Here is a 27,763-nt window from a genome sequence, read left to right as displayed (position 1 = left end):
CAGGATCCGAAGCAGGCTCCAGGCTCTGAGCTGTCAGCACAGGGCCTGATGCAGGGCTCGAACTCAGGAACCTCGAGATCAGGACCTGAGCTGAAGTCAGACGCTTAACTGACTGAGCCACCCAGGCGCCCCTCTTTGTTCTTTACAGAGAAACTTCTAGCTTTCTGTCAGGGAGATAGTAGGGGTGACTATTCTGAACAAGAGTAGGGGTCTCAACATCTGTGGGACTTGTCATCCAAGATGGACCACAACATTCTCACCTCCCGGTATGTAAGTCCCTGTTTCCCTTCCATAATGTTTTACGGCTGACCTGTGTGACCAACACAATGTGGCAGAAGTGATGGTGTAACTTTGGAGTCTAGATCGTAAACAGCATTGCAGCTTCCACCTTGATCTCTTGAATCACTCACCCTAGGAGGAAGAAGCCAGTCTTCATGCTGCAAGGATACTCATACAGCTCTGTTAAGAGGCTCACATCAGAGAAACTAAGCTCCCCTGTCAACCTGTGAGCATCAGAAGTGAGCTACCCTGGAAAGTGATCTATCAGCTCTAGTCAAGCCTTAAGGTGAGCACAGCTCCTGCTGACATCTGACTGGACCTTATCAAAGATTCTGACGTGCAGTCAGTCACTCCTGAATTTCTGACCCACAGTGAGAGATAATAATTGCTGTTTTAAGCCACTATGTTTGGGAGTGATTTCCTAATGCAGTATTGCGTAACACAGCATCTGACTTTCTAAAAATAGACTTTCAAGCAATCCTCTTGGTTTTACTGCCACTCTCAGCTTTACTCCCAGAGGTAACTGGTGCTGCCAATTTTCGAGCTTCTTGGGGAATTCTATAGTATAAACTGGTTGCACCTTTACTTTCTCAAATTCTAGCCTAGGAGTCTGATTTTGTAGGTCCGCAAAGTCACTTACTACTCATCCAAAAGTTTCCCAAGTTCCAGAGGTTTTTTTTTTTTTTTTTTTTTTTTTGTTGTTGTTGTTGTTGTTTTGCTGTTATCTGGTATCCCATTCTCCTTGTCCTAGCTGGACAAAGAAGGTAAAAACTATTGCTTTTTTACTGGAGGCAGCAAAAGGGAGATGCTCAATCTGTCTCTTTATCTAAGAATTTCTGCCAGTATTACAGGTGGAAAACAGTATCTCAGTATGATTTTAATTTCTATTTTTCATATTGTGAATATTCTTGAGTCATCTTTTTATTTTTCTTTTCAGAGCTGTAAGTATTTCCTTTTAGATAAATGTGAGTTCAGTTTGGGGGGAATGTTTTCCCATTGAACTGCTAAGTTTTTTGTTTTTGATTTATAAAAGCTCTCTATATTTGAGAAATCAGCTCTTTGTAATATGAGATACCAATATTTTTCACTCTTTGTCTTCTGTTTATGGTGGTTTCTGCCACACAGTAAAGTTTTATTTTTATGTATTTGACGTAAGTTTTTCTTTTTTAAGGTTTTATTTTCTGTGTATGGGGTGTTTTTCTTTGCTTCTTGGTTTTATGTCAGTCACAGGTCTTCCACACTGAGATTATTTTTTTAAATTCTTCTATGGTCTGTTCCAGTGCTTTAATCAGTTAATGTTACGTATTTAGATCCAAGATGGGTAAAACTTATTACGATGTAGGTTACTGACTGAACTTCATCTTTTTCTTTTTTTTTAAAGAGGGGGTGGAGGGAGAGAGGGAGAGAGAGAGAGAGAGAGAGACAGAGACAGAGACAGAGACAGAGAAAGAAAATTAAGCAGGCTACACACCCAGCCTGGAGCCTGATGTGGGGCTCGATCCCACAACTGTGAGATCATGACCTGAGCCAAAATCAAGAGTCAACCAACTCTCAACTAAACGAGCTAACTATACACCCCTCATGTTTTTCTATATAGCCACCTACTACTAAATCCATTTGTCAAATAATCCATGTTTTCCCCAGTGATCTGGAATGTTACCTTTACCATATACTAAATTTACTTATATACTGGGGTCTATTTATGGGTCTAGGAACCTGTTCCACTGATCTCTCAGTCTATTCATATGCCAATAAGATAATGCTTTATTATTGAAGTTTATCCCCTCCTCTTATTCCTCTTCTCTTTTGGCATCTGTCTTCTGAAATCATGACTAACCACAAACAATTCTGAAGCCCCAAGTAACTAAAGAACGATAACGCAGTTGTCTTCTTGGGACAGATTTTAAACATTCAGATACAAGAAGTTCAATATTCCATAAATAAGAAAAATCCTAAGTACTCATGAACAAGAGGTAGAAAGTTGGGTTCAATTAACTGATTAACAGTAAGGTCCTCTTTTTCCTTAAGAAAAATATAATCTGGTTAGTTAAAGAAGACAGACCCAGAGAATACAAGTTAATGGTGTTTGAACTGCATTCAGTGGTCTATAACTATGCCCATTGCCTTTTAAAGAACTACTTACATCTAATATTCAACAACATATTTTATATAAAAATAATGATCTTACTTGTAACAAAAGCAGCTGGAGAAGATGATCATAGCAACTATGCAGACAGCCATTGAAATGAGCACAACCAGCCAGCGAATGCTGCCATCAAAAAATGGACCTGACAAGGGAAGTGAACAACAAAGCACACATTTGATCTCTTCATCACATACGAAAGGAGAAAAATAACTTGGGAGTGTTAAATTCTAGAAAGCTTGCTTACTGTCAAAATCAGAAAATATTTTACTCAAAATCACAATCACCCTCTTCTAGGCGAACCTACCTATGACAACAGGGGGCAGTGTAGGTTGTAAATACTGGTTACATAAATTGGTCCGACAACATTCTATCGTCCGCCGTAGCTGTGCTTTTGGTGAATCCTAGAGGAAGAGTAAGGACAAAATTAAAAATGGCTTGATATTTTCAGGTGAGAATGAGGGTTTTTTTTTTTAATATTCATGAACACAATTTCTAGCTCTGTTGAGTGAAAAGGACCTGCAAGTTTTATGTGTTAAGAAAAGATTATCAAAAATTTATTTGTGTTGAAATAGTGTTGTAAGGATTGTAAAAGGGTATTTCTTAAGAACATATGTATGTGGATGATGTGTTGGAACACTGGACTATAACTAAATTATAAACAAAAGTTCACAAGTATTTTTCACCAAAACTTTGGCATATCTTAATGTATTACTATTCACCTGTTTGTAGTAGTAAAAATCTAAGTCATGAGATCTTTTCCTAAAAAACATGGGTAATACACTTTATTGCAGTGATGAACTAGTAGGGTGCACAGGATCTCACAGCAGCACCGAGACGACTTAAGTGGAGGGCGTTGTAGTCTAAAGAAAGGAGACGTGAGGAAAAGTAGTCGAGGAGGTAGAAGATACTGCAGAGTCTGCACAGAACAACTATGTTGAGACTAAGGAACCCAATGCAGAAGCAAGTTAAAGCAGATGTGGTGAGGACAAAGGCAAAATGCAGAAACCATACTCCTGAGAGTTTCTTAGAGACCACCGACCAGAGAGGAGATGTGTCCCTGACAGATCAGAAAATGAGCACAAGAAAAGACTTCAGTCAAGAGAGCAGACATCAACAATTATGTGTGAAGTTTTACGTGATTGGTACAGTACTTGACAAGTTATTAACTTGAATGCTGACATTTCAGCACTGCCTGGGAAAACTGCCATTCTGGACCAAAATAGCAACAGAAAGGAATTGCTTGTCATTATAAAAGTAGCAGGAACATAAGCAGAAACTGACCATGTTATTCTTAAGTATCAGATGGCCAAAACAGAAAAACCTCAGTATAATCAAGTATTACTTTAAAAAGGTGAATGAATAGGAGTCCACGACTTGATCCTACCAGGAAAGATGGGTTGAGAATATTGGGAAACTTCCAAAAGCACAAATTTTCCATTTTAACTAAATTTTTAATGTTAAAAAAGTTTTACTTAAAAAAAAAAGTTATTTTTTTAGTGTTTTATTTTTTGAGAGACAGAGACAGAGGGTGACCAGGGGAGGGAGGGGCAGACAGAGGAGACACAGAATCTGAAGCAGACTCCAGGCTCTGAGCTGTCTGCACAGAGCCCGATGCAGGGCTTGAACCCACAAACACGAGATCATGACCTGAGCTGAAGTCAGACACTCAACTGACTGGGCCACCCACATGCCCCCAAACAGTTTTACTTTTAAATGACCAGAAAGAGAAAGAAAAGAGAGAGATGTTAGGAGTTACACAAGTGACTCTGAAATAACCCCAGATCGAGAACATTTACATGAAGGAGGGAATGGAGAGTATATTAACTGAAGGTGAATAAAAGGACTACGAAGCATCTACAAACAGTTGCAGGAAGGCTAATGTTCAAAATGAGCTTAGCCCTGCAGAAGACAAAATGTAAAGAACAACCAAGAAGGGGTTTCTCTAGCAATGCTAGAAGACCGCCAAGCAATGGATGTGTTGCTGAAAACCAGGAGGTGATGGAGGACAAGGAAAAAGCACTGTTACATGGCAGCTGCTTTCCCAGATGCCAGAAGAGACCCTCCAGGGCTTCTGTATTCTTGGTGAGTGGCTGCCCTCATGATCACGCCCTGGCAAGAGAACACTTTGAGAGGGCTGGAAGGCAGGTGTGACAGGAAGAATTTAGAAAGGACAAGTGTTGGAAACTGAAGAGCTAAATGTTAGACTCTTTCTTATGTTAAAAGAACACAGACTGTGACGTTTAACAACTAATTTATATTAGTGAAGTCAATTTGTGATATGCCTCGTTTAGGGGCATGCAAGATACGGGTTATTAGTACTGAGCTCACTGCTCTAACCATAGTTCTTCCTTCAATATTTTTAGTGATTAAAAAAAATGTATAGAATATGTGGTTGATAAACATGCAAATGGCATAAAACTGCAAGAAATAATTAAATTATCATCCCCCCCCCCACAAATCCTGCCAAATTACAGCAAAGGGCTAATTCTTTTTTTGTTTTTTGTTTTTTACATTTATTATTTATTTTTGAGAGACAGAGAGAGACAGAGCACAAGCAGGGGATGGGCAGAGAGAGAAGGAGACCTAGAATCCGAAGCAGGCTCCAGGCTCCGAGCTGTCAGCACAGAGCCCGACGCGGGGCTCAAACCCACAAACTGTGAAATCATGACCTGAGCTGAAGTCAGATGCTCAACCGACTGAGCCACCCAGGAACCCCCAAAGGGCTAATTCTAATATGATAAAATTTAACATAGACAGGTATATAACAACTATTTTCAAAAACTCATTCCATTTCCATCCTCTTATTTGTGGCAAGAAACCAAAGAATCAATACAGAATCTAAGAGATATGGTTCAGCAGTAGCATAAGTGGAAGACGGGGATTTTAGCTGACAGGAAGCTCAGTATGTTTCAAAGTGTGGTGTAACAATCCAACATCCAACATCCAACATGAGATCTGGCTGTATTTAGGAAAAGGAAAGGAGTTACTTATTCTCTGCTTTCCCCCCTCCCACCCCAGGTCGGACCACACTCAATTCTGCATATTACGCTGAGAAATCAGTGTTAACTCTGAAGCTGATCAGACATGGAGCAGTGGAGGGGACTGTGAGCTATCATTTTCACCAGACAAAGACTATAGGAATGGGGAGGAACACAGGACCACACAAACAGACCAAAAAACTTCCTTCACACAGTAAAAGGCTGTCATATGAAAGAGGCTTTAGATTTGATCCAAAGGGGCAGGGAGAGATTTGTAGTCATCAGGAGGAAAAGCTTTGTAAAGATCATGTCAGGTCATTAGTACAGATGAAATAGATGGTCTTGGGAGGTAATGAGCCCTTGTCACTAGAGGTGTCACACCTAGAAAATAGATGGGATGAGGGGTGCCTGGGTGGCTCAGTTGGTTAAGCATCCAATTCTTGATTTCAGCTCAAGTCATGATCTCACAGTTGGTTATGAAATAGAGCCCTGGGGTTGGGGTGGTCTTAAGATCAAGTCCCACATCGGGCTGGCCATGGAGCCTGCTTAAGATAGTCACTCTATCTCTTTCTCTCTCGGAGGAGGAGGAGGGGGAGGGGAAGAAGGAAATAAATTGGCGGGCCGGGAGCGGGTGCCTGATTGGCTCAGTTGGTTAAGCATCTGACTGCAGCTCAGGTCATGATCTCACGGTTCGTGAGTTCGAGTCCCGCATCGGGCTCTCTGCTGTCAGTGCAGAGTCTGCTTGGGATCCTCTGTCTCCCTCTTTCTGCCCCTTCTCTGTGTGCTCTCTCTCTCTCTCTCTCTCTCAAAAATAAACATTAAAATAAAAGAAGTAGATGGGATGCAATATATGTGTGTGGGGGGGAAGGGAGCTGTGCAGAGGGGGCACATGGATCCCAAACTTTTAGCAGAGATTGGAACATATATCAATCCTGAGAGGTCCTTAATAATGTGAATCATTTCCTAAAATAGTTGAAGCTTAAATTTGTGTACAACGGTTCTATCTAAAGCTGGAAGAATCCCTGGGGCAAAATTACTACACAGGATTTTGAAGAGATTAGGTTTATAACCAAGAGCCATGAGGATATTCATAAACTCTTTATTACCAGCCCTTGGATGCCTTTGCTGCTGCTGTTAAAACAACTCCACTGAGATTTCCTTACAAGGACTTAATGTTTCTGCATTGTCTCAGAGTGATACAAAGGTTATTATTGCCCATCACCTTGAAGTCTTTCCAGTCAATTTGATAATCCACAGGTGATACTGTAACACTTTTTTTTTGCAGTCACGACAATTTAGAAATAGGATAGGATTTGAAACGTTTTTTTAAAGTAAAATAGGGGCGCCTGGGTGGCTTAGTTGGTTGAGCGTTCGACTTCGGCTCAGGTCATGATCTCTCAGTCTGTGAGTTCAAGCCCCGCGTCAGTCTCTGTGCTGACAGCTCAGAGCCTGGAGCCTGCTTCGGATTCTGTGTCTCCTTCTCTCTCTGCCCCTCCCCCACTCATGCTCTCTCTCTCTCTCTCTCTCTCTCTCTCTCTGTCAAAAATAAACATAAAAAAATTAAAAAAAATTTAAAAAAAAAATAAAGTAAAATAATCTGGAACTTCAATTACCACAGTCATATTACCTGAAGTAAGAGCTAAGCTTCCTCCAATATACTTGGTTTATAAGAACATAGAGTGACGTGCAGATCAGGCACACTTCTCCTGGGGAAATGAATACTTTTCACACGGCCCCTCCCTTCTTTATTCCACAGGCCCCAAATCAGATCTTACCTTGCACTGAAAGTCAGATCCTTCATATTTCATACACCCTGAAGCTAATGTGGTTTCTCCTTGGTCATCTTCTTCTATGATGGCAAAGCAGTGCCCGTTCGTTCTGAAAGAAAAAAAACCCAAAAACCAAAAAACATAACTTCACATTGAAGACATGATGAACTATCATATAATTTCAGTATTTTACATATATACGTTTTTGCTTTCTATTTGGTGATATTCAAAGAGCATACAGTTATTAGTAAAGTACAAAAACAGGACATTATCACTTTCATAACAGGGAGACAATTAACTGATGACACTCAGTTGTTCAGGGAATTTTTTTGGCTAGTAAGCCAATTCTTCAATGTCCCCAAACAATATGGAATAGAATTACATGATCATATATAAATGTGTTGAATAGTTACCATAAAATAAAGTAGGAAAATTAAAATGGTTATATAAATCAGAATTGGACTGGGAGCTCACTTGTATCAAAATAATATAAAATTAATTAAATATCACAATATCACGCCTATCTTTCTGTAAAATATTTCGACCAATTTAGAATTACAAGATTTTGAGTGAGTTTGGTTTTTTTTTTTTTTTGGTAATCTCTAAATTTTCTACAGTAAGTATCAGTAAACTTTATGATAAAAAGATCATTAAATAAACTCAAAACATTAGACAAATACCAGATTCAAATCCTTCTATCTCCTTTAAAAAGCTGTATTACAACGTTAACTCTGAGAAAAGAAACATCAATCATTTAATAGTACTAAATGTTCCCATACAAAGAAGTTTTTTGGCTCTTTGTAAAAGATATCATATAAAATTAAAGAAAAAAAAAAAAACGAAGACAATGTAAACAATTCTTAAAATAGCACTAAATGCAATCCTATTCTCATAACTTTAAGGACTACATAAAGTACTTACATGCATGTGTTATTAATAGCATCATCCGGGCAGTGTCCTGAGCAATAGCACTTTAAAAAAGGCAAAGTATCCTCTGGTGCTAAGGTTACTCCATTTTCTGATTTTTTCTGGTCAGAGTCTGATTTCATCCCAGTACCATGGAGCATACTGTCCAGATTCTGCCCTGTATTCAAGTATGAAATTTGTGAAAACATCATTTCCGAAAAGCTAATTCTTCCATTTCAATTTTCAATGAGAAATTTCTAAGCTTTCTTAGTGTGTAATTATTATGTAATGGCAGCTTTCTTATGTAATGGCAGCTAATGTGTTTAATTAAAAATACATTTCATTCAGGGATGCCTGGGTGGCTCAGTTGGTTGAGCGTCCAGCTTCGCCTCAGGTCATGAACCCACCACCGTCTGTGGGTTTGAGCCCTGCATCGGGCTCTGTGCTGACAACTTGGAGCCTGGAGCCTGTTTCAGACTCTGTCTCCCTCGCTCTCTGCCCTCTCCCGCTCCTGCTGTCTCTGTCTTTCAAAAATAAATAAACGTTAAAAAAATACATTTCATTCATACATTTAACATTTGTTAATAACCTATGATGCACAGAGTACTGCCCCAGGTATTGTTGGACATATGGAGAAGATTATGTCACAAGTTTTGCACCAGTGGAAGACAAGAGTGGCAGATATACAATATGGTCATAACCTACAAGAAAGGTACAAAATGGGAAATGGTTTCAGGGAAGGCTGAGATTATTTACAATTATTAAAACATACACAAATTATGGGGCACCTGGGTGGCTCAGTTGGTTAAGCGCCTGACTCTTAATTTCAGCTCAGGTCATGATCTCAGGGTTTGTGAGATTGAGCCCTGTGTTGGGCTCTGCACTAGCAGAGAGGAGTCTGTTTGGGATTCTCCCTGTGCCTTTCTGTGCCTCCCCTACTCACATGCTTTCTCTCTCAGAATAACTAAATAAACTTAAAAATATATATATACAAATTATGGTTCTTAAGCTCTTTGTCTCAAAACTTGGGACTAGCTTAAAAACAGTAAGTCCTCTATTTGTGCCTCGATGCGGAAGTGGAGTTACTAAGCATCTCGCTTTGGACTTTAATTGCTTAAGTAAGGGTATTGTGAGAGCATGGGGACTAATCATATTATCTGGTGCCCTTTATCTGAAGGTCACTGGTTCGAATCCAGACTATGCTGCCAGAAACTGAAGGTTACTGTAGGGCAGTAGTTAGCTTATGAAAACAGAACTGTGTTTTTGCATTAGAGTCAAGTAGCCTCAAATGACAGATACTGTCATATTTGGTACTGAATCTTTCAGGCTGAAAGCAGAACAGAGCTTCTTAAAATGTGTGAGTAATTCTTCCCTCCCTCTGAATCAGCTGAAATTGGCTAGCTTATTCCTTGGAGGACTGACCTCCAAGGAATAAAATGTAGAGCCAAACAGGTATAAAATATTAAGAGAACTGCGTATAAGCAACATTTCATTATAACGTTCAAGCATAATGTAGACTTGACTTAAAATGTAGCCATACTGGTGAGATGAAAAGAGAAAAAGTAACACATATGCACACATTTGATAACAGGAAGAGAATGTGCTGCTAATTAAGTTTTAGCGATTCCATGCCCGGAATTTTTTTTTTAATGTTTACTTATTTATCTTGAGAGAGAGCGAGAGTGGACAGGGAAAGGGGCAGAGAGAGGAGGGGAAAGAGAACCTCAAGCAGGATTGTGGGGCTCGATCCAACGAAGTCTTGAGATTATGACCTGAGACGAAATCAAGAATCACTTACCGAATGAGCTACCCAGGCGCCCCTCCATGCCTTGCATTTTAATAATCTTCATTTAATCCTTTAAACTGATAACAAAACTTAAAGACCTCATTTATGCTAGCAATGTCAACTGCAAAAATAAAAAAAGGGAGGGTAGTGGCCAGGAAAGGAAGAAATCCACTAGGTTAAAAACAAGGAGACCTGGATTGTGGTCTACTATTCTCCTACTGTGGTCGTACCACAGTTTAGTTCACTGGGTGATCACGGAGAAGCCACCACTTCTCCAGGCCTCATTTAGCGAATAAGACTCCAGGACTAGAGGACACCTGAAGTCTCTTAACCAGCTTTCAAACCCATCACAATAACAGAAGGAAGCATCCGTTTAACTATGGAGAAAAATCATCAAATAATATACCACATGCAATTAATTTTCCAAAAATCTAATGATACACAGAGAAAGTGGTAGTCTTGTAGAAATGACACTGAAATAACAGTGAGAAGTTAAGGGTTCAACGCCCAAATATGTCCACAGGTGGTACTCTCTGAATCTCATTCTCTAGCTCTAAAAAACAGTAATAATAATTCCTTCCCAATCCACACCAAGAGGCTATATACAGAAGAAATGAATAGACAGTAAAGGGCTTAATTAAATATAAAACAAGGTACAAATGGAAATATTATTTATTTACAAAGATTGTACTGTACTTAAAGATCACGGATACCTAGACTATGCAAAGTTCTATGATGGTTAATACACACAATTTCCCAAACACTATCTGAATTTACGAAATAAAAAATCCTAATTATAATAATTTGCATTTGGGACTTATATTACCTCAGATATTTATTTAACAAAACACTAACTAGAGGCCAGCTATGTGCAGGCAAGTTACTGAATGCTGGAAACTGATGGAGTCCTTGGGAAACTTGGAGGGCAGTGAAGGGGAGGGGCGGTAAGCACGCAGATAAACACAGTGTGAACAGGGATACAATACAAAGGTAAACAAAAGAAGGAGCCTGTAACACAAACTCAGCCTGGGTGTCAAAGGCAAGAAAAACTAAGCTGTATCTTAAAGTTATAAACTTTCCCAAAATAGAGGCCTAGATGCAAAGAAAAATAGGTAGCAACAGCTTCTCTGCACCACCTCCCTAGGTGACATCGCCCATTCCCACAGTTTAAGCAAATCTGTTTATGGTTCCTAGATTTACCCCTCTAGCTTTGAGCTGCTTGTAAGTAATCTCAAAATTAGCTTGTCCAAAATGGAACTCTTGACTTTTCTCCTCAAACCTGTCTCCCCAAGTCTTTTGGCTCACTCTCCAAAATAGATCTCAAGTTTTTCCCATTTTTCTCCAGCTCACCTGCTATTACCTGGGCCCATCATGGCATGCTACTTCTGAGATAGGAATCTCCACACTGACCTCCCTATTTCTGGTCTTGGCCCCTCCAATCTATTTCCCATACAGGAGCCAGAGTTATCTTATAAACATAAATCTGATCCTGTTCACTCCCCTGCTTAAAACCAATTAATGGCTCCATATGCACTTGGAATAAACTCCAACCTCCTTCACCATGCCTACTGCCAGCAGGATTTGGAACCTCTGTACCTCTCCAACATCAACTTCTAGCACCTGTCCTCCACCATGCTCAGGCACGCGGGTCTTCCGTCAACTCCTAGAATTTGCCAATCTCTTTCAAGTCCTGCATTTACAATGGCATAAAACTATGAGGTCTGGGCTGGGCTGAAGCTCTAGGATGTATCTCAAAACAAACACACGCAAAAAATATTTAAAGTTTGCACGCTCTAGTGTAACAGCTCAGAAAAAAAAAAACACACAAATATATACGAATATGGAGACCAATAGCTAAAAGATACAAGTAACTACCTATAGGCACATTTACACCATGTTCCTTTGTCATTAATGGTAATTTTTGGCATCAATGATTTTACTACATTTTTTAAAATGTTTATTCATTTTGTGAGAGAAAGAGACAGAACATGAGTAGGGGAGGGGCAGAGAGAGAGGCAGACACAGAATCTGAAGCAGGCTTCAGGCTTTGAGCTGTTAGCACAGAGCCCGACGCAGGGCTTGAACCCATGAAAGGCAAGATTATGACCTGAGTCGAATTCAGACAGTTAACCAAGTGAGCCACCCAGGCGCCCCTGATTTTACTGCATTTTTATTCCCGCCTAAATAATTTTACTCACTTTCCTAGTAATCTATGGGTTTCCTTTGTACAAAGCACAGAAACACCTCCCCTGTCCTTAAAGCAGAATGTCTAGAATAGGAATAATTAGAAAGCAAAAGGCAGGAGGGCTGCAGAAACCAATGGGACATCAATGCATTGCATGTATGAAGTAATCAGTAACAGTTCTCCTTAATCTATGTGCTACGGCGCATGAGTACTGAAGGCTGCTTTCACGTCGCCCTTCTGAATGGGAGTTTATACAGCACTCATCCTATTTCTTCTTCATCACTAAATACTGGGTGTGTCGGGCACCGACAATTTCTCCCTTAGCCACACACTGCTGGACCGTGAAGAGGCATATATGAATCTGATGGACAAGGCTATATACTACATACATACTATATGAGTGGCTGAGTGCAACATGTGGATAAACCTCTGGGTTATATGTATATACCCCTCTGAGCACGAATTGAGTATTTCTACCAACACCAGCACTTTTAGTATATGCATGTAAGAAGGGTATGTATGATGTTAGGTAGACAAATGTGGTACCCTGCAACAGATGCCATTAGTTGTTTTCTCCCCTCTACCTTGCTGGCAACACACACACACACACACACACACACACACACACACACACACACACCCCACACCCCTTTTTAAGTATTTGCTCCTCCTCCTGTGATTCAGAGAAGCACAGACCTACCCTCAGTAGAGACAATTATTTTGTCTAATCCAACAATTTCAGTTCCCTTCCCCTTGCCACTGTTTATACAAAAGCATAAATTAATTCTGGCCAATAAGGTTAGAAGGAAGTCTGCTGGGGAGGGGAAGGGAGGGGAAGGGGAGAGGTGTCTGAGGAAAGATTTCTTTACCAATTAAAAAGAGCCACGAGGAGGGTGCCTGGGTGGCTCAGTTGGTTAAGTGTCCAACTCTTGATTTCGGCTCAGGTCATGATCTCACGGTTCATGAGATCAAGCCCCGCATTGTACTGTGCGCTGACAGTGTGGAGTCTGCTTGGGATTCTCTCTTTCTCTCTTTTTGCTCCTTCCCTGCTCATGCTCGCTTGCTCTCTCTCAAAATAAATAAATAAACTTCAACAACAACAAAAAAAGAGCCATGAGAGACATCCACTCCTCTTCTACTTAATGTTGTCAACCCAAATTTGCCACATCTGCATGTGACATCTGGCTCCACAGTAGCCACCTGTGGCCATGAAGTAAGTTAACCCAGGACTAAATTAATAGGTGGAGTACAACACTGTTGAAATAGAGAAAGAATGTGATGAGCCACAGAATTAACTTACCGAAGTTGCCCTACCTTCAGACTTCTCGTTTTGTGATACAACATTTTCCTTATTGTTTAAGCTATTTTGAATTGTTTTGTTTGTAACCTAAGACTGAAAACATCTTAAATGACAGAAGAGATAAAATCTGTCCCAGACTCTTTTAGTTGTCCAAAGGATATCTATTTTCCCTGTCTTCTCAGCTGACCAAACTCTGGTCTTGGGAGGCAATGGACTGAGATGAATCTGAGCTGACTATGACAGTCAGTCCTGTCCCTCAGTTTTCTAGTAGCCTTAGCAACTGTCTCAGTTTATCCAACAAAACAAGATAAAATCTGCCAGCAGAAGGTTAGTTTCTGGGGACAGTTTGCTTTCCTGAAGTAATGTCCAGTTGAGGTCAGCACTGAATCTTTCCCCATTTTTCCTTCCTCCAGTGTAGGTACAGAAGCCATTTTGTAACCATTAAGGAGAAGCCAAGAAAATTATAGATGTCAAACTCGACACCACTGAACTACTGAATGAACACCAGGAAATACCTACCATCTACATCAAAAATTATTTGTTCAAGTCACTGTTTGTGGAGTAATCAGTTACTTAAAGCTAAAATCCATTTCTAAAATGTGTGACCAAGCCAAAAACAAGGACTAAATAGCTATTAGATGTTAATATCAAGTGACTCATTCTTCTGTTCCAACTTGAGTAACTTAATCGCAACGTAAAGCACTTTAATCTTAATCATAACATTTAATGTTCAAAAAATTCCTGTTTACATCTAGGATATGTGTTATTGGTTCTATTTTATAACAAGAAAACCAACATATGGAGAAATTTACTTTCCTAAAACACAACTGACGCCCAAGTCAAAAGTAATTTCCACTAATAACCACTCTGCAATCCTTCTTAGAAACAGCATTAGAAATAATCCTCTAAGAAATAACATTTTCTTCTATGTTGGTTTAGTTCTTTTAAGACTGAAGTTTTTTTATGTTTATTTTTGAGAGAGAGAGAAAAAATGTGAGTCGGGGAGGAGCAGAGATGCTGTCATGCTGTCGATGCAGGGCTTGGACTTATGAACCACGAGATCACTACCTGAGCTGAAGTCCGACTCTTAACCAACTGCACCACCAGGCGCCCCAAGACTAATTATTTTTATCTTATCATTTTTTTATACTGAAATTTATTGAACAATTTTTTTTAATGTTTATTTATTCATTTTGAGACAGAGAAAGAAGGATAGTGAGAGGGAGACAGAGAATCCCAAGCAGGCTCGGCACTGTCAGCACAGAGCCCAACACAGGGCTTGATTTCACAAACTGTGAGATGGAGACCTGAGCTGAAATCAAGAGTCCCATGCTTAAATGACCGAGCCACCCAGGCATCCCTTTATCTTATCATTGGAACCAACTATTAAACTAATCTTTTTGAAAGGAAATGTAACAAATTTTGCTCTTCGTCACAGAAATATAATTCTTATTGAGATTTTTTTATTTATGCCTGATAACTAAATATCAATTTATTTCATCTAATGAAAATTTATTATAGAGCAACTTGAATCAGGGTAGGGAAAGAATTTTGTATCATATTGCCTGTGTGATCTATATAGATTTTTAGAAAATTTAACATCAAATATTGATTACCTGGGGGTAAGGTAGGAAATGTTATTATTAATTTAACTCATCTTCAAAACTATGACACTTTGGTTAATGCTGATCAACAAGACATACAACAAGAGCTGTTAAAATAAAGGTGTTTTATTAAATAATTTGGTATTTCACACACAAAAAAGTGGCTTTTGGAAGTTGGCTGTGTTCTGAGCAAGAAAATAATAAAGATATTAATTACACCTATGACAAAATATGGAGAAGCTCTAGATTTTATTTTTATGTTCACTCTTTAAAACGAAAATGTTAAAAAAAAAATTGTGCTCTTAATAGTATCTCTTGTTGGTAGATATTAACCTTTGTCGCTGTGAATGAAGAAACATTATGAAAAAACGATCTGTGAAGACATAAACTTAAATGAAGATGCCTAATAACTTTACTCTAAAATCCTTTTGCAAAGTAGTACTATCTCTTCAGTATGGAATAATGTCCTAATTAAACCATACAGGAAAAAGCCCACATGCAAATATAGCCCATATGACCCACAGAGTCATGACAATAATTTCCTGTTTGGGAGTTACAAGCAGTGAACACAAAATTACAATGTTGTTAGTAAGTAAAACTTCGAGTATTCTATGAAAAAATTTTAGTATTAGCACACACAAGTGCAACTTACCATTCTGAAGATTTTTAATGACAAAATGACTTTTTAAATTATTTACATTTATCCCTTATTGTATTTTAAAGAGGACAGGAATTTGAAAAATTAAGTCTTCAGTTTCTACTACCTGTGTCTTAGTCTTACTAGGTCAGATACTTTATTTTATACTTTATCTCATTTAATCCTCACAAGACTTAATATTGCACATCGTAATACCTATGTTACGGATAAGAGAATAGGTTCTGAGAAGCTAAGATTTTACAAATACTTGAAAATGTTTCTATCACAGTCAAGTTCAAAATTACCTGGCATCTATTTGTTCTGTGCCTCACTCTTTGCCTCTTTATTTAAAAGCTATGCTGGCACATTAGCCTAACTGTTCAAAAAGGGACATCAGTTGAAAGATCAATTGCAAGAATGAGTGTTTCAAATACAGAAATAAATTACTAAAAAAAAAAGATTACTTAAAAAAACACTGATTTACCTTGAACATAAGAAGTGATGAACAGATAGGCTCCCAATAATCTGATGTAAATATACAGCTGAGTCATTGTTCAGTTTTAATGTTTCCTGTATACTGTGACCTCTAATAACTGGTCTTGTTATGTCGCTAATTTTAATTACTCTTATTCAAAGAGATTTTCTTGTAAAAGGTCTCAATCACTTGATAATGACTCCAACTTCCACTGCTTTCTCTTGACTCCTGAAAGATAAAAATTAAAAAAAGGTAATGAATATAACTGAATTCTGGAAAGTTTCAAAACTAAGAGAGAAAAACAAATGCTCAAACATACCTTTAAATTATGAAATACATTTTTAAAGATTAAAGCTATCTTTATTTACAACAACAACAGTAAAAAGGCACTGTAGTTCAGAAACTTAAATAATTCAGTAATAGGTTGCCACCATTCCTGATCTTAGATTAACCACAGGTAAAATAAATACACTAAATAATCCCAATAGTCTTTTCTGGCTGCTCTAAAGTAATTGTTTTACTACTAACAAGAACATTTCTAAATATACTAAGAATAAAGCAGGAAAATTTAACTTTAAAATATGAAGCTATTGGGGCACCTGGGTGGCTTAGTCGGTTAAGCATCTGCCTTTGGCTTAAGTCATGATCTCACAGTTCAGTTCGTGAGTTTGAGCCCCACACATCGGGTTCTCTGCTGTGCATGCAGAGCCCACTTCAGATCCTGTCCCCCCTCTCTCTGCCCCTACCCTTCAGATCCTCTGTCCCCCCTCTCTCTGCCCCTACCCGGCTTGTGGGCTTGTGCACAAGTGCTTGTGCACACATGCTCCTTCCCTCTCCCTCTCCCTCCCTCCCTCCTCCCTCCCTCTCTCTCTCTGTCTCTCAAATAAAAATAAAAACTTTAAAACACGAAGCTATTCATCATAATCTTTCAAATCCTAGTAGATGTGACAAAAACACCTCAAATCTTTATAATAATTCATTCTATAGAGAAAAAGCCTACCAAGATAATCATTCATATTAAAATATGCAGTGTGTGTCATCATTAAAACAGAAATATATCTTAAAATTATTTTCCTAAAATATTGCAAATCTGACTTCACTAGTATAAAACTGAGTTTTTAGGATGGATGATGTGAAACATAACCTCCCCAGTTAAGGTTTGGTTATAATAAAATAGTTAAATAGGTAACAAAAAAAGCCACACTAGTTTGTTTATAGACGAATATAATTCTGTTTTTCCTCCCATCCTATTGGTTCCAGCAATTTGATTTTACTGATTTCAGCCTAAACTATTCCTGAATGAAAAATATTTTATTTATGATGCAATTACTCCTGGCGTGATTTCTACCATAAATAACCTGAACTTTCTATTTTATCAACCTAAGAATTTTCCACTTTAATTGGCTCTCCAAAGACACTGACAGGATTGAGGAAGTAAGGTTTACAGAGTGTCAATTATATTGTGTATTTTACATATGGCTTACTTCCAAAATCTCTGCCATTTCTCACTTCTCTACTATGAAATTAAACTGCTTCCCATCTTCAGAAGTGCTGAGAGTGTAGGGTGTAAAGTGTAAAATAATTACAGAACAACATCTACACTGTGACTTAATTGCATTTCTTGGGAAAACTCCCTTCTTGAAATTATACAATTGTGATTCTAGGGATGCTTGTTTCAGGTTTCAAAGTCAAAAGACGTTTGCAGTGTAACTCCAACCGGGATCTCTCTCCATACTTCCATTTGCCTATTAAGTGTCTCTGCTAGGATTACACACCACGTGTCTAAATCAAATGTATTAACTTTGCTTCCAACCCTCTAGGCCTGCCTCCTCCTCCTCCACTTGTTATCACAGAGGGTGGCGCCATCTCTTCAGTCACCCAGGCCAAAAGCCCTGACATCACTTCTGCCTCTCGCACTAGCTCTCCTGCCTCCATATTTTCACTCACTTATTCACTCACTCCCTCACCTACCCACCCACCAACAGCACTTTCTGAGTGCATATGACAAGTGCAAGGTACTAGAATACAAATACGAATATGACCGACCATCTCTGCTTCAAGGAGCTCACAGTCTTGGACAGGACACTGACTGCTGTGACTGGTTCCATATTTCAGTGCTACTGTTTTTCCTCATCAATTTATTTAAAGATAGTATGTGGTCTAGCCTCACTACAGGGACAACCAAGGCACCTTGCAAAGCAGCCGGTGAGGCTCTAAGCACCTGCCACTTTCAGTCCCTTTCATAGGCAGGGGATTATGTGTGATTTCTTCCACATAAACATCTGTGACTGTTATCCTGGGCACAAGTTCGAATCCTGCTCTGCCGAAAATAAGTAACCTAACCTCTCTGGGTGAGTTTCTTTATCTGTAAAACTAAAATTACATTATTAACTCATAATTATTTTAAGAACTAAATGAGGTAATAGCTAACACACAGTCACCTCTAATTACGTACCAGTGCCATTATAAATGCTTTGAATATATTAATATTAATTTATCAAATCATCACAACCACCTTATCAGGTAGGTGCAAGTATTATTTTAATTTCACAGCTGAGGAAACTGAGGTAAGCAGAGTTTAAGAAATTTATCAAAGATCATACAATTGGTAAGTGGGAGGGCTCCAATTCTAATCAAGGAGATCTGATTCCAGAGTCCATGTGTTACCTACTACCCTAGACTGCCCTGCTGGATATTTTATGTGCATTATACAATGTAAATTATACATCATGAAGCCTGGTATGGAAGAGGTGCTCAATAAGTTTCCTCCCCTCATACAGGTTTATACATGGCACAGGAAGTAACAGGTATGATCTATGCCACTCCCAACTTCAAGAAATTCTGATAGCTTAAAACCCTGCAATAACTTGTATGGAGAACAGCCAACAGCCAAGGGAAGGCTAAAGGTAAAATGGCTTCAATTGCCTCAGCTGTAATTCAACAATCGGAAGCCTTAATCTTTAAAAGTAAACTAATGGGTTTTAGCTGACTACCAGCTCAATATGCATCAGCACTTATGACAACTGCTAAGACATAAAGGCAATATTATCAAGCAGGGCTAGAAGCACACTGCTGTAATCAAAGAGGGTCACCACCTTACTTTATTCCACCTGATCAGGCCCCTTCAACACTTTAGAGAAGAATGACAGGAATGCAAAGGATAGGGAAATAACTACACTTGAGATACAACTCAAAGAAGGCGGGGGTGGGGGGGTGGTCTTTGCTCACAGAATATCAAAGGAACAAAGTGTGAATGCACCTCTGTCAAGGACAGACAAGCTGGAAAGGAGACTACACCAAGTAAGTGATTCATCGGGTTCCTTCTAACTCTGAAGTCTCACAGGAATGGTGTTCTTGTCACTGACTATTAACTTATTTCCTAAATATTTATTAAGTACCTATTACATACCTGATTCTGTATTAGACACTGAGAATATACTGATGAGGGCAAAATGGACCCAGCCTTCATGGAGTTCATAGTCATTAAACAAGACAATTAAGACAGGCACTGAACAAGACAGTACAAAGCATATGTAATCATAACTTGTGGTAAGTGTGAGGAAAGAAAAGTGCCAGGTCCTAGAGAGGAATGGGGTAGGGACTTATTCTCATCTGGAGAGACTAAGGGAAGCCATGCTCAAAAGTGACATTCAAGGTGAGATCTAGAGAATAAAAGAGTTAGCCAGATAAAGAAATGGGGGTGAATTCTAGGCATAAGGAACAGCCTGTGCAAAGATCTTGAGGCAGAAAGGAGCAATGGAACAATGATATTTCTGAAATGGTGAAAATAAGGGATAGTTGGTAGCACGGGGGTCTGAAGAAACAAGAGAGACAAGGCCCAGATCAGGCAAGGGCAGATGAAGGATTTGGGCTTTAAATCCAAGTGGGATGGGAAGGCAATTACCTGGTTTCTATGTAATGGACTGGAGGGGACAAAAGCAGAAGCTAACAGAACAGTAAGGACAGTGTAGTAGTCAGGGGAAAGACAATGGTGGTTAAGATTTGGGTGGTGGTGGTATAGTGGGTGGATACTTCACCAACAGACTTGGTAGGGCTTAGTAATGAATTAGATGTGGGGGTAAGGGAGAGTGAGGGGTCAAAGAAGATCTCTACATTTCCGGCATGAGCAATTACTGAGATGAGGACAAGTGGATTTTGAAAGGAATGAGGGGAAGAGATCAAGGGTTCAATTTTAGACATTGGAGATTACCCAAAGGGAAATGTCTAATGGGCACCTGGTCCTGAAGCTTAAAGGACACACTTGGTATTGAAGATATAAATCTATTACGTCAATAGCACAGAGGTATTTGAAGCTATGGCTCTGTATGAGATGGCCTTCTAAGAATGAAAAGAGAAGAGGGTCCCAGAACACCAATGTTTGTTTAAAAACTGGATTAATAAATGCATTAAAACCACAGGGGCGCCTGGGTGGCTCAGTCGGTTCAGTGTCCGACTTTGGCTCTGGTCATGATCTCAAGATTCATGGGTTTGAGCCCTGCGTCCGGCTCTGTACTGACAGCTCAGAGCCTAGGGCCTGCTTTGGATTCTGTGTCTCCCTCTCTCTCTGCCCCTCCCCTGCTCATACTCTGTCTCTCTCTGTCTCAAAAATGAATATACATTAAAATAAATAAATAAATAAAAGCATTAAAACCATATGCATTTATTTGTCATTCAGTGATAAAATAAGTTCATGGTCCAGGATCTATCCTGTGCAATATTAACATAGTGTAGATTAGCACAGCTGGAATATAAACTACTATTCACAAGTGTTATGTTTTCACAGGTCAAAAAAAAAAAATCTATCAAAAAACCATTGTGGTGACCTAAAATAAATCTACAAATGCTCTGACAGTACCTTCAATAGGTGGAGCCTAATTCCATGCCTAGAATTCCCACTGGTCTTAATGAGTCACTGTTAACAAATAAAATGAGATGGAAACAACAGGGTATGACTTCTGAGGCTGGATCATAAAAGGCATTTCAGATTCCTCCTTGTTCTTTCTTGAAACACCCACTTTGAGGGAAGCTAGCTGCCATGTCATAAGGACACTCAACTCAAGCAGCCTTACAGAGAAGGTCCCGCAGAAAGGAGCCAAGGCCTCCTGCTGACAGCATGTGAGTGAGCTACCTTGCACGTGGACCTGGCAGCTTCACAGGTACAATTCATGAGACCCTACACTAGACCCAGCCGGCTAAGCCCCTGGTGGATTCCAGACCCTCAGAAAATGTAGGAGATGATAAATGGTTGTTTGAAGCTGCTAGGTTTTGGCGTAATTTGTTGAGCAGCAACAGAAAACACTCACTGCTATATAACACAATCATTATGAGAAATTTGCTGAAATAATAAAAAGCCTAATCACTGTAAGTTATTGTGCAGCCAAACAAAAAACAGAAAAGTCTGGAAAGCATAGTCAAATCAGAGCATAACAACGAAAGTATAAGATAGTTACAATGCCCAAAGAACTGGTTAATGTAAGTAACATCCATCTTTCTTTCAAAGGAGTAATCAATATATGTTCTTTGTTTTAAAATTATCTCAACAAGTAAGGTTCATTTTCGTGGGGAGAAAACAGTCCCTGGTTCTACTCTATATACTGTTAAACACGTGCTCTTTTCTTTAGCCACAAAATGGGAATGATATTACTAACCCAAACAAGTTAGCAACGTGTCTCAGTATTAACCATTTGATAAATAACAAATGTCTGTTTTATTGTTGTAATTACTGTTATTCATAATACAAATACTGATGACCTTCCCTTTATTTGTCCCACCATATTAACTGTTTCTGTAATCACGATATAACAAAACAGTAACCATAGTTTGCAACCATTCTTGAAACAGGGTATTTTATAATTCGAACATCTGAAAATAATGTATTTTTTAAATTCCTAGAACAATTTGCTGGAATTTTTATATTAAAATTTAAAATACCTAATCTTGCCAAGCTAAGGATATAAGGAAATGCAGATATTTGAAATGTGACATGATCAAAATTTTTAAATGATGCTGGTGTTTAACAGTTATTTTAAAATATTTAGTCCAAATATGCATCTAGATACATTTACTCTCCTTTGCTATACACAAAGACTGGTGCCGTTTCTTCTTCAGGAAAATAAAACTAAGGCAAATTATTCAATAAAATATAAATAATTTCTTTTTAAATAAAAAGTTATAAAGCTTTGCAAACAGGAAGAACCAACAGTTCAATCAGAATTTAAAAAAAAAACAAAACAGGAAAAGGCTGAAGTCAGCTGAAAAAAACAGACTAAAGTCATTCTTTCCTCTTCCCGTTAAGCCCCCCACCCTTAATTTTTACTTTCTAGTAGTGAGGTTTGGGAATTTTCAACAAGCTGGCCAGCTGCCAATTCCATAAAGTAGTGAGGAGAAAACTCCCCCTTCCAGGGGTCCCTCCCCCTAAGGCAGCTCCAGGCGCCTGGTCTGACAAGCTTTCTGAGAAGGACTAGACTCACTGCAGACTTTCTGGCTCCACAGCCATTGTTTGCATGGCTGCTGTGCTCCTTATCCAGAGCTTGGATTAGCATAAGAATATTGTCTTTTCTCTTAACGAGCAACCCATCCATTCCTTCCCCATTTCTAACCTCTACCCCCATCAATCCCTAAGCTAATATATACACATGCAACCATAGTATCACCATTCACGGTTATTTTTATATCAGTGTAAAAAACAATCTCACCCAAATCTAAACATAAACCCTTAAGAAAATAACATGCTTAAATAAATAGTTATGTAAGTGTATCTGTGGTAATACACAGGAATCTCACCAAAAAGCCTGCCTTGGAGGCTATGCTGTGAGAATTTGTGATGAGTGAGACATTCATAATAAGGTCTTTTGGAAAGTCTTACTAAATTCCAAGCTACAGTGGGGATAGAGAAGTTCCACTTTACAAAGACATTTCTAACTGCCATGTCTTCCAACACCTTGAGGTCACTAATTTCATCATCGCCACTGAAATTACTTCCTAACTAGACTTAACTTTTCCTCAAAGCTCAATTATTTATTCAAAGCAAATTTAACACTTTTAACCTTTGTATTCCTGCTTAATCATCTCCTCTTTATTCAAAACCTTTCACTTTCCTTCTGTGCCAAGAGACCATTCTCCCCAACACAAGTATGAATTCTTCCAGGAACAGAAAGGCAATTCAAACTAGGATGGTATTATACATTGGTGATGCATTTATATGCCTTACACCCTCACCAGGGGCCTCTATAGTAGATGCACAATAAATGCTTCTTGGTTTATGAAGTATTTTCCAAAACAGGAGCTATTCTGTTTTCAACCATTCAACTTTATACTACAAATCCCCTAATTTAATGACTCTAGTTTTTCTGTTGGTTTCATTTTATTAAATGAAAAAGCTCACAAATAATTAGAACTAGATCATGCTATACACCAATCTTTGGCACATCCACACTCAGAAGAGATTCTTACTGCCAGCTGTTAATTGAAATGGTCTGGGTGTTGTTCTGTCTCTCCTCTGGAATAAACACAAATGACAAAAAAACAAAAAAACAAAAAAAAAAAAAACCAAAGTGAATTAGTGGTTACAGAGATGCCCGGGAGGGACAGCGTTTGGTCACCCCGCAGGTGCATTAGAGGTAATGGTGAGCAATACTGTCTGCGTTTTCCGCACAGTATTTTTACACGGACAAAATCAGTATAATGTGGCAGTGAAGAGCTCAGGGTCTCGCATGAGACAGATCTAGGTCTTCTGTGCAGATTAAATGAGAGAAACTCAAATACTATTTAATGGTAACTTTATGTTACCATATCATCATCTTTATAATTTGCAAATTAGTTTTACATGCATTATACCATCTGTATGACCCTAACAGTGAGTAAAATTATTCCTACTTTGACAGAGAAAAGACAGGCTCAGAGAGCCAAAGCAACTTGCTGAATTTCAAATAGCTGGCAACTTGAAGGAACAACTAAAACCTGGGTCTTCGAACCCCAAAGGCTGTGTTTCATCCAGTTAGTACATGAGTAAGTACGAACAGGAAGTTATTTTTTATTGAGCCACGTGAGATTTTATTTCATCTTCACAACTCTACAAGGAAAAGGTGAAGCTCAGCAAAGTTAAGAAACTTGCCCAAGTGCACACAACCAGTAAGAGGCAAGTCTGCTGCTGACAAAGCCCAAATTCCACTTGTTACTGCAAAGTCAGGAGCTGGTAGGTAATGAGAAAAAAAGAGAAACCAGTATGCCTCTTATTACACACCACTGCTTTTCAGAAAGAAAAAAAAAACCTCAGTACTCAGCTCTGTGATACTGAGCTGGGTCTTTCACCAGCTGGCTCCCTGACAGGCTCAGCCGACAAGGAACCAGGGGAACAGAGAAAGCTGGAAGAGGGAGAAGGGACTTCCTTCTTCCCAACTTCGCTGTTCCCACCATCTACTTGACTCACACCCTCCACACAGGCGGCAGAAGTAGGTTCCAGGTTTCAGCTTCCTTCCACACTCCCAGAACCAGCCCCAGGGCCCCCATTCAGACTCACTGGTGCCTGCACTCCAAGATCTGAGTGCCAGCTCCTCAAGATCTATGCTCTGAGCTCCTGAGGTGCCAGCAGCAGCCAGGCTCTTAGCTGCCCCCACAGGGACACACTTTCTCCTCTAGGTTCTGAAACCTCAGTCTCCTAGGGGTGGTATCTGCTTCCCACAATGACCATTTCTGCTTAATCCCAGTGTTCCTTTAGCTTTTTTCAATTCTCTAATACCTGGGTAGTCAATTCCCTATACCAAATTCTTCCTGTGAAAACAGCCAGTATGGTTTCAGGGCTCCTGACTGGGCCCTGAACGATACAAATACTTCCAGAAGACATATCTCAGAGAGTAACTGACTATACACACACTACACACATATTTTCTATGTATTCACTTCATCAAAGAGGAACCAACAACATAGCTAATATTTCCTAAGCTATAAAGTGTGTTTTAATATATATTCAAAGAGATTGAAGATATTTTGACCCTAGGAATGAATTCTTCTAGGCTCATTACATTTCAATTTTTCTCCCACAAATAATTATAACCCATCGAAGTTAGATATTTGTTCAGGATTGGCTAGGCTTTCTATTCTAACCTATGTGACCCCAAATCAAAATGCTTGAAGAATACCAAAATTTTGGTATCAAAACAGATTTTTCTTTTCCTTAAGCAACACTACATGTAATCAAAGACTTTCCTGAGTTAACTCAATCAATCCCTCTGGCCAAAAAATTAATTCAAATGCTAAATCAATCTTTTTTAAAAAAATATTTATTTTGAGAGAGAGAGAGAAAGAGAGAGCGAGTGCAAAAGCTGGGGGAGCAGCAGAGAGATAAGGAGGAAGAGAATCCCAAGCAGGCTCCGTACTGTCAGTGCAGAGCCTATTGTGGGGCTCCAACCCATGAACCATGAGTTCTTGACCTTAGCTGAAATTAAGACTCAGATGCTTAACCGACTGAACCACCAGGTGCCCCTAAATCAATCTTTAAGTGGAATATAACCAACTTCCAGAACAAGGAAAGAAAAAATCAAGCAGAACTTCAAAAATAACAACCAAAAGCCCCCGTCTATATTTCACTCAGGAAACCAAATCATGCCCTCAGTATGAAACAACACCCTTTCAAAAACAGTCACGAGTTTCTGCAAATGTGTCCCTTCCTAAGAAGATCTGGAAATATGCGAGTGACTTTTTGGTTGGTGACAAGGGACCAAAATAGAAAATGCAATTCAATGTGCAGGGACGATCCCTTAAAGAATCGGTTCAACCCAATGTCCGTAGTCCTCCCCTCGTTGAGAAATATGGATTCTTGACTAAATGACCTGACTATCATTTTTCATTATTATCCGAAGGCTCCTCTGAGGTTCTAGATGTTCAAGAAGCAACAGCATTAGACCTCTAAGAAGAAAAATTATCTTGATCAAACTAACCTCTGAATGCAATTTTACTTTTACTGTTTTTTCTTCTCACTTGACCACTTAAAAAAAAAATCATCGTCTTGCTGTATTAACCACAGTGCTTACACAATGTAAAAACAATTGAAAAATCAACCGAAATTTCTTCTCCACTTTATTCTCTACTTACAAATTTTTTTAAAAAAAAATTCAGAGCACACAGGTTCCCCTGAGGCTCAGGAGTACAGGCGTCCCAGGCTCGGCCACTTGGCATATTCTATCCCCCCACGCTACAAGGAGAGCTCGTCTAATACTAGGACTCAGGACTGTGGCTGTGCCTGCAGAGACACAGTCACTCTTTCAGACTGAACATGCATAAGAAAACAGAAGCCCAAGAGGCTTTTGGCAGCTATGCTGGGACTCGGAGGGGAACCAGAAGGCAGAGCCAGGACACGAAAAGAAGCCAGGTCCTTATGGTCAGTTGAGCAGCAACCTTGCCTGAAGCCTGAATTACTCAGGCACTTGTCAGTTTACAGTCAATAAATTCCCTTTATTTTTTTAGGTCAGAGAGAGTCAGTTTTTCCGTTACAACCAAAAACATTCTAGTTGATAGGAAGGCTTAAGGGAAAGGCACACTTGAATATTCTGGGTTAGCATAAAATCAGTAATTCTGAATAAACTCAACAACAACAGAGACTGGTGTGAGAAAGAGTTACTTTAAAGATATCTCAAGCAGTATACAAATTTACTTAAAAACGTGACCAGCAGCTACCTAAAGAGAAACTCTTACTCCCCAAATCTGCTAGCCCCTCAGTCTTTCCCATGTCGGCTAACAGCCTCTCTACTTTCCAAGTTTCCCAGGCCTAAAATCTTGGGACTCATTCTTCACCACTCCTTCCTTCTTTCTCATATTCCATATCCTACCTGTCAGCAAATCCTGCTCGTTCTACCTTCAAAATATACCCAAAACATATGAGCTCCTCACTACCTCTCTCTAGTCCAGGCCACCAACACTGTTTACCTGGATTACTGAGACAGCCTCCTAACTGGTCTCCCTGCTTGAACCCTTGTCCACCTACAGTATATTGTCAACACAGCAGAGTGGTGACAGGAAGCATGTTAGGTCACATCACTCCCCTGTTCACGCACAGTATGGGCTGACGTCTCCAATGGCCCACAGGACCCCAGCTCCTCCACTCCAACTGCACTGCGCGCCCCCCGTCCCAGGACACGCCAGGCCTGGCCCTGCTGCAGGACACCTTGATGTCCGTGGGTCCCTCCACCCAGAGCGTTCCATCCCCTCCCCCCCCCCAGACATCTGTATGAGTTGATACCTTACCTCTTCCAAGGATTTACTCAAATATCTCGTTCTTATTGACAGTGTTGGTGTTCACCCCTGGCACTCATATCCTCCTTCTCAGATTTATATCTGTTTTTTCTCTTCAGCACTTGTCACCCTATAATTTGATATACATTTTACGAATTATCTCGCTTACTGCTTGCTACCTGCTCCAGAATGTACGCCCCATATGGGCAAGGGTGTTAGTCTATTTTTTCACTCTGTATTGCCAGCACCAAGAAGAGTGTCTGGCCAGCACCAAGAAGAGCTGGTACTCAGTATTTGCTGAGGGAATGACTCAAATATAGCAGAAAGAATGAAAACATTATGCCAATTTCTTTTATATACAAATGAAACCTTCTCAAAAGGGCTGTACTCTGGATAAACTATTCCATTTCCTTATCTCAACACAACTGAAATGATACAAAAACCACACCACTTCCTTCTGCTCACTTTGAGC

The 27,763-nt window shown here is 39.4% G+C and overlaps 1 protein-coding gene across 2 annotated transcripts in view; it reads right to left on the bottom strand.

The window, feature by feature from the left end:
* BMPR1A (bone morphogenetic protein receptor type 1A) overlaps positions 1–27,763 on the bottom strand; it is a 140,261-nt gene that overhangs the window by 16,319 nt on the left and 96,179 nt on the right. For both annotated transcript variants that reach the window (XM_045437917.1, XM_045437919.1), the window contains exons 3-7: positions 16,075–16,293; positions 8,094–8,256; positions 7,179–7,281; positions 2,730–2,826; positions 2,468–2,567 (exon numbers count right to left, since the gene is read on the bottom strand). In XM_045437917.1, the coding sequence (XP_045293873.1) occupies positions 2,468–2,567; positions 2,730–2,826; positions 7,179–7,281; positions 8,094–8,256; positions 16,075–16,141 (530 nt within the window). In that variant the 5' untranslated portion in view covers positions 16,142–16,293. The remainder of the gene's footprint in view (positions 1–2,467; positions 2,568–2,729; positions 2,827–7,178; positions 7,282–8,093; positions 8,257–16,074; positions 16,294–27,763) is intronic.

This window comes from Leopardus geoffroyi, chromosome D2, assembly GCF_018350155.1.
Source record: "Leopardus geoffroyi isolate Oge1 chromosome D2, O.geoffroyi_Oge1_pat1.0, whole genome shotgun sequence".
In the NCBI taxonomy this organism is placed as follows: domain Eukaryota; kingdom Metazoa; phylum Chordata; class Mammalia; order Carnivora; family Felidae; genus Leopardus; species Leopardus geoffroyi.
This window is presented reverse-complemented; position numbering and strand designations above follow the sequence as displayed.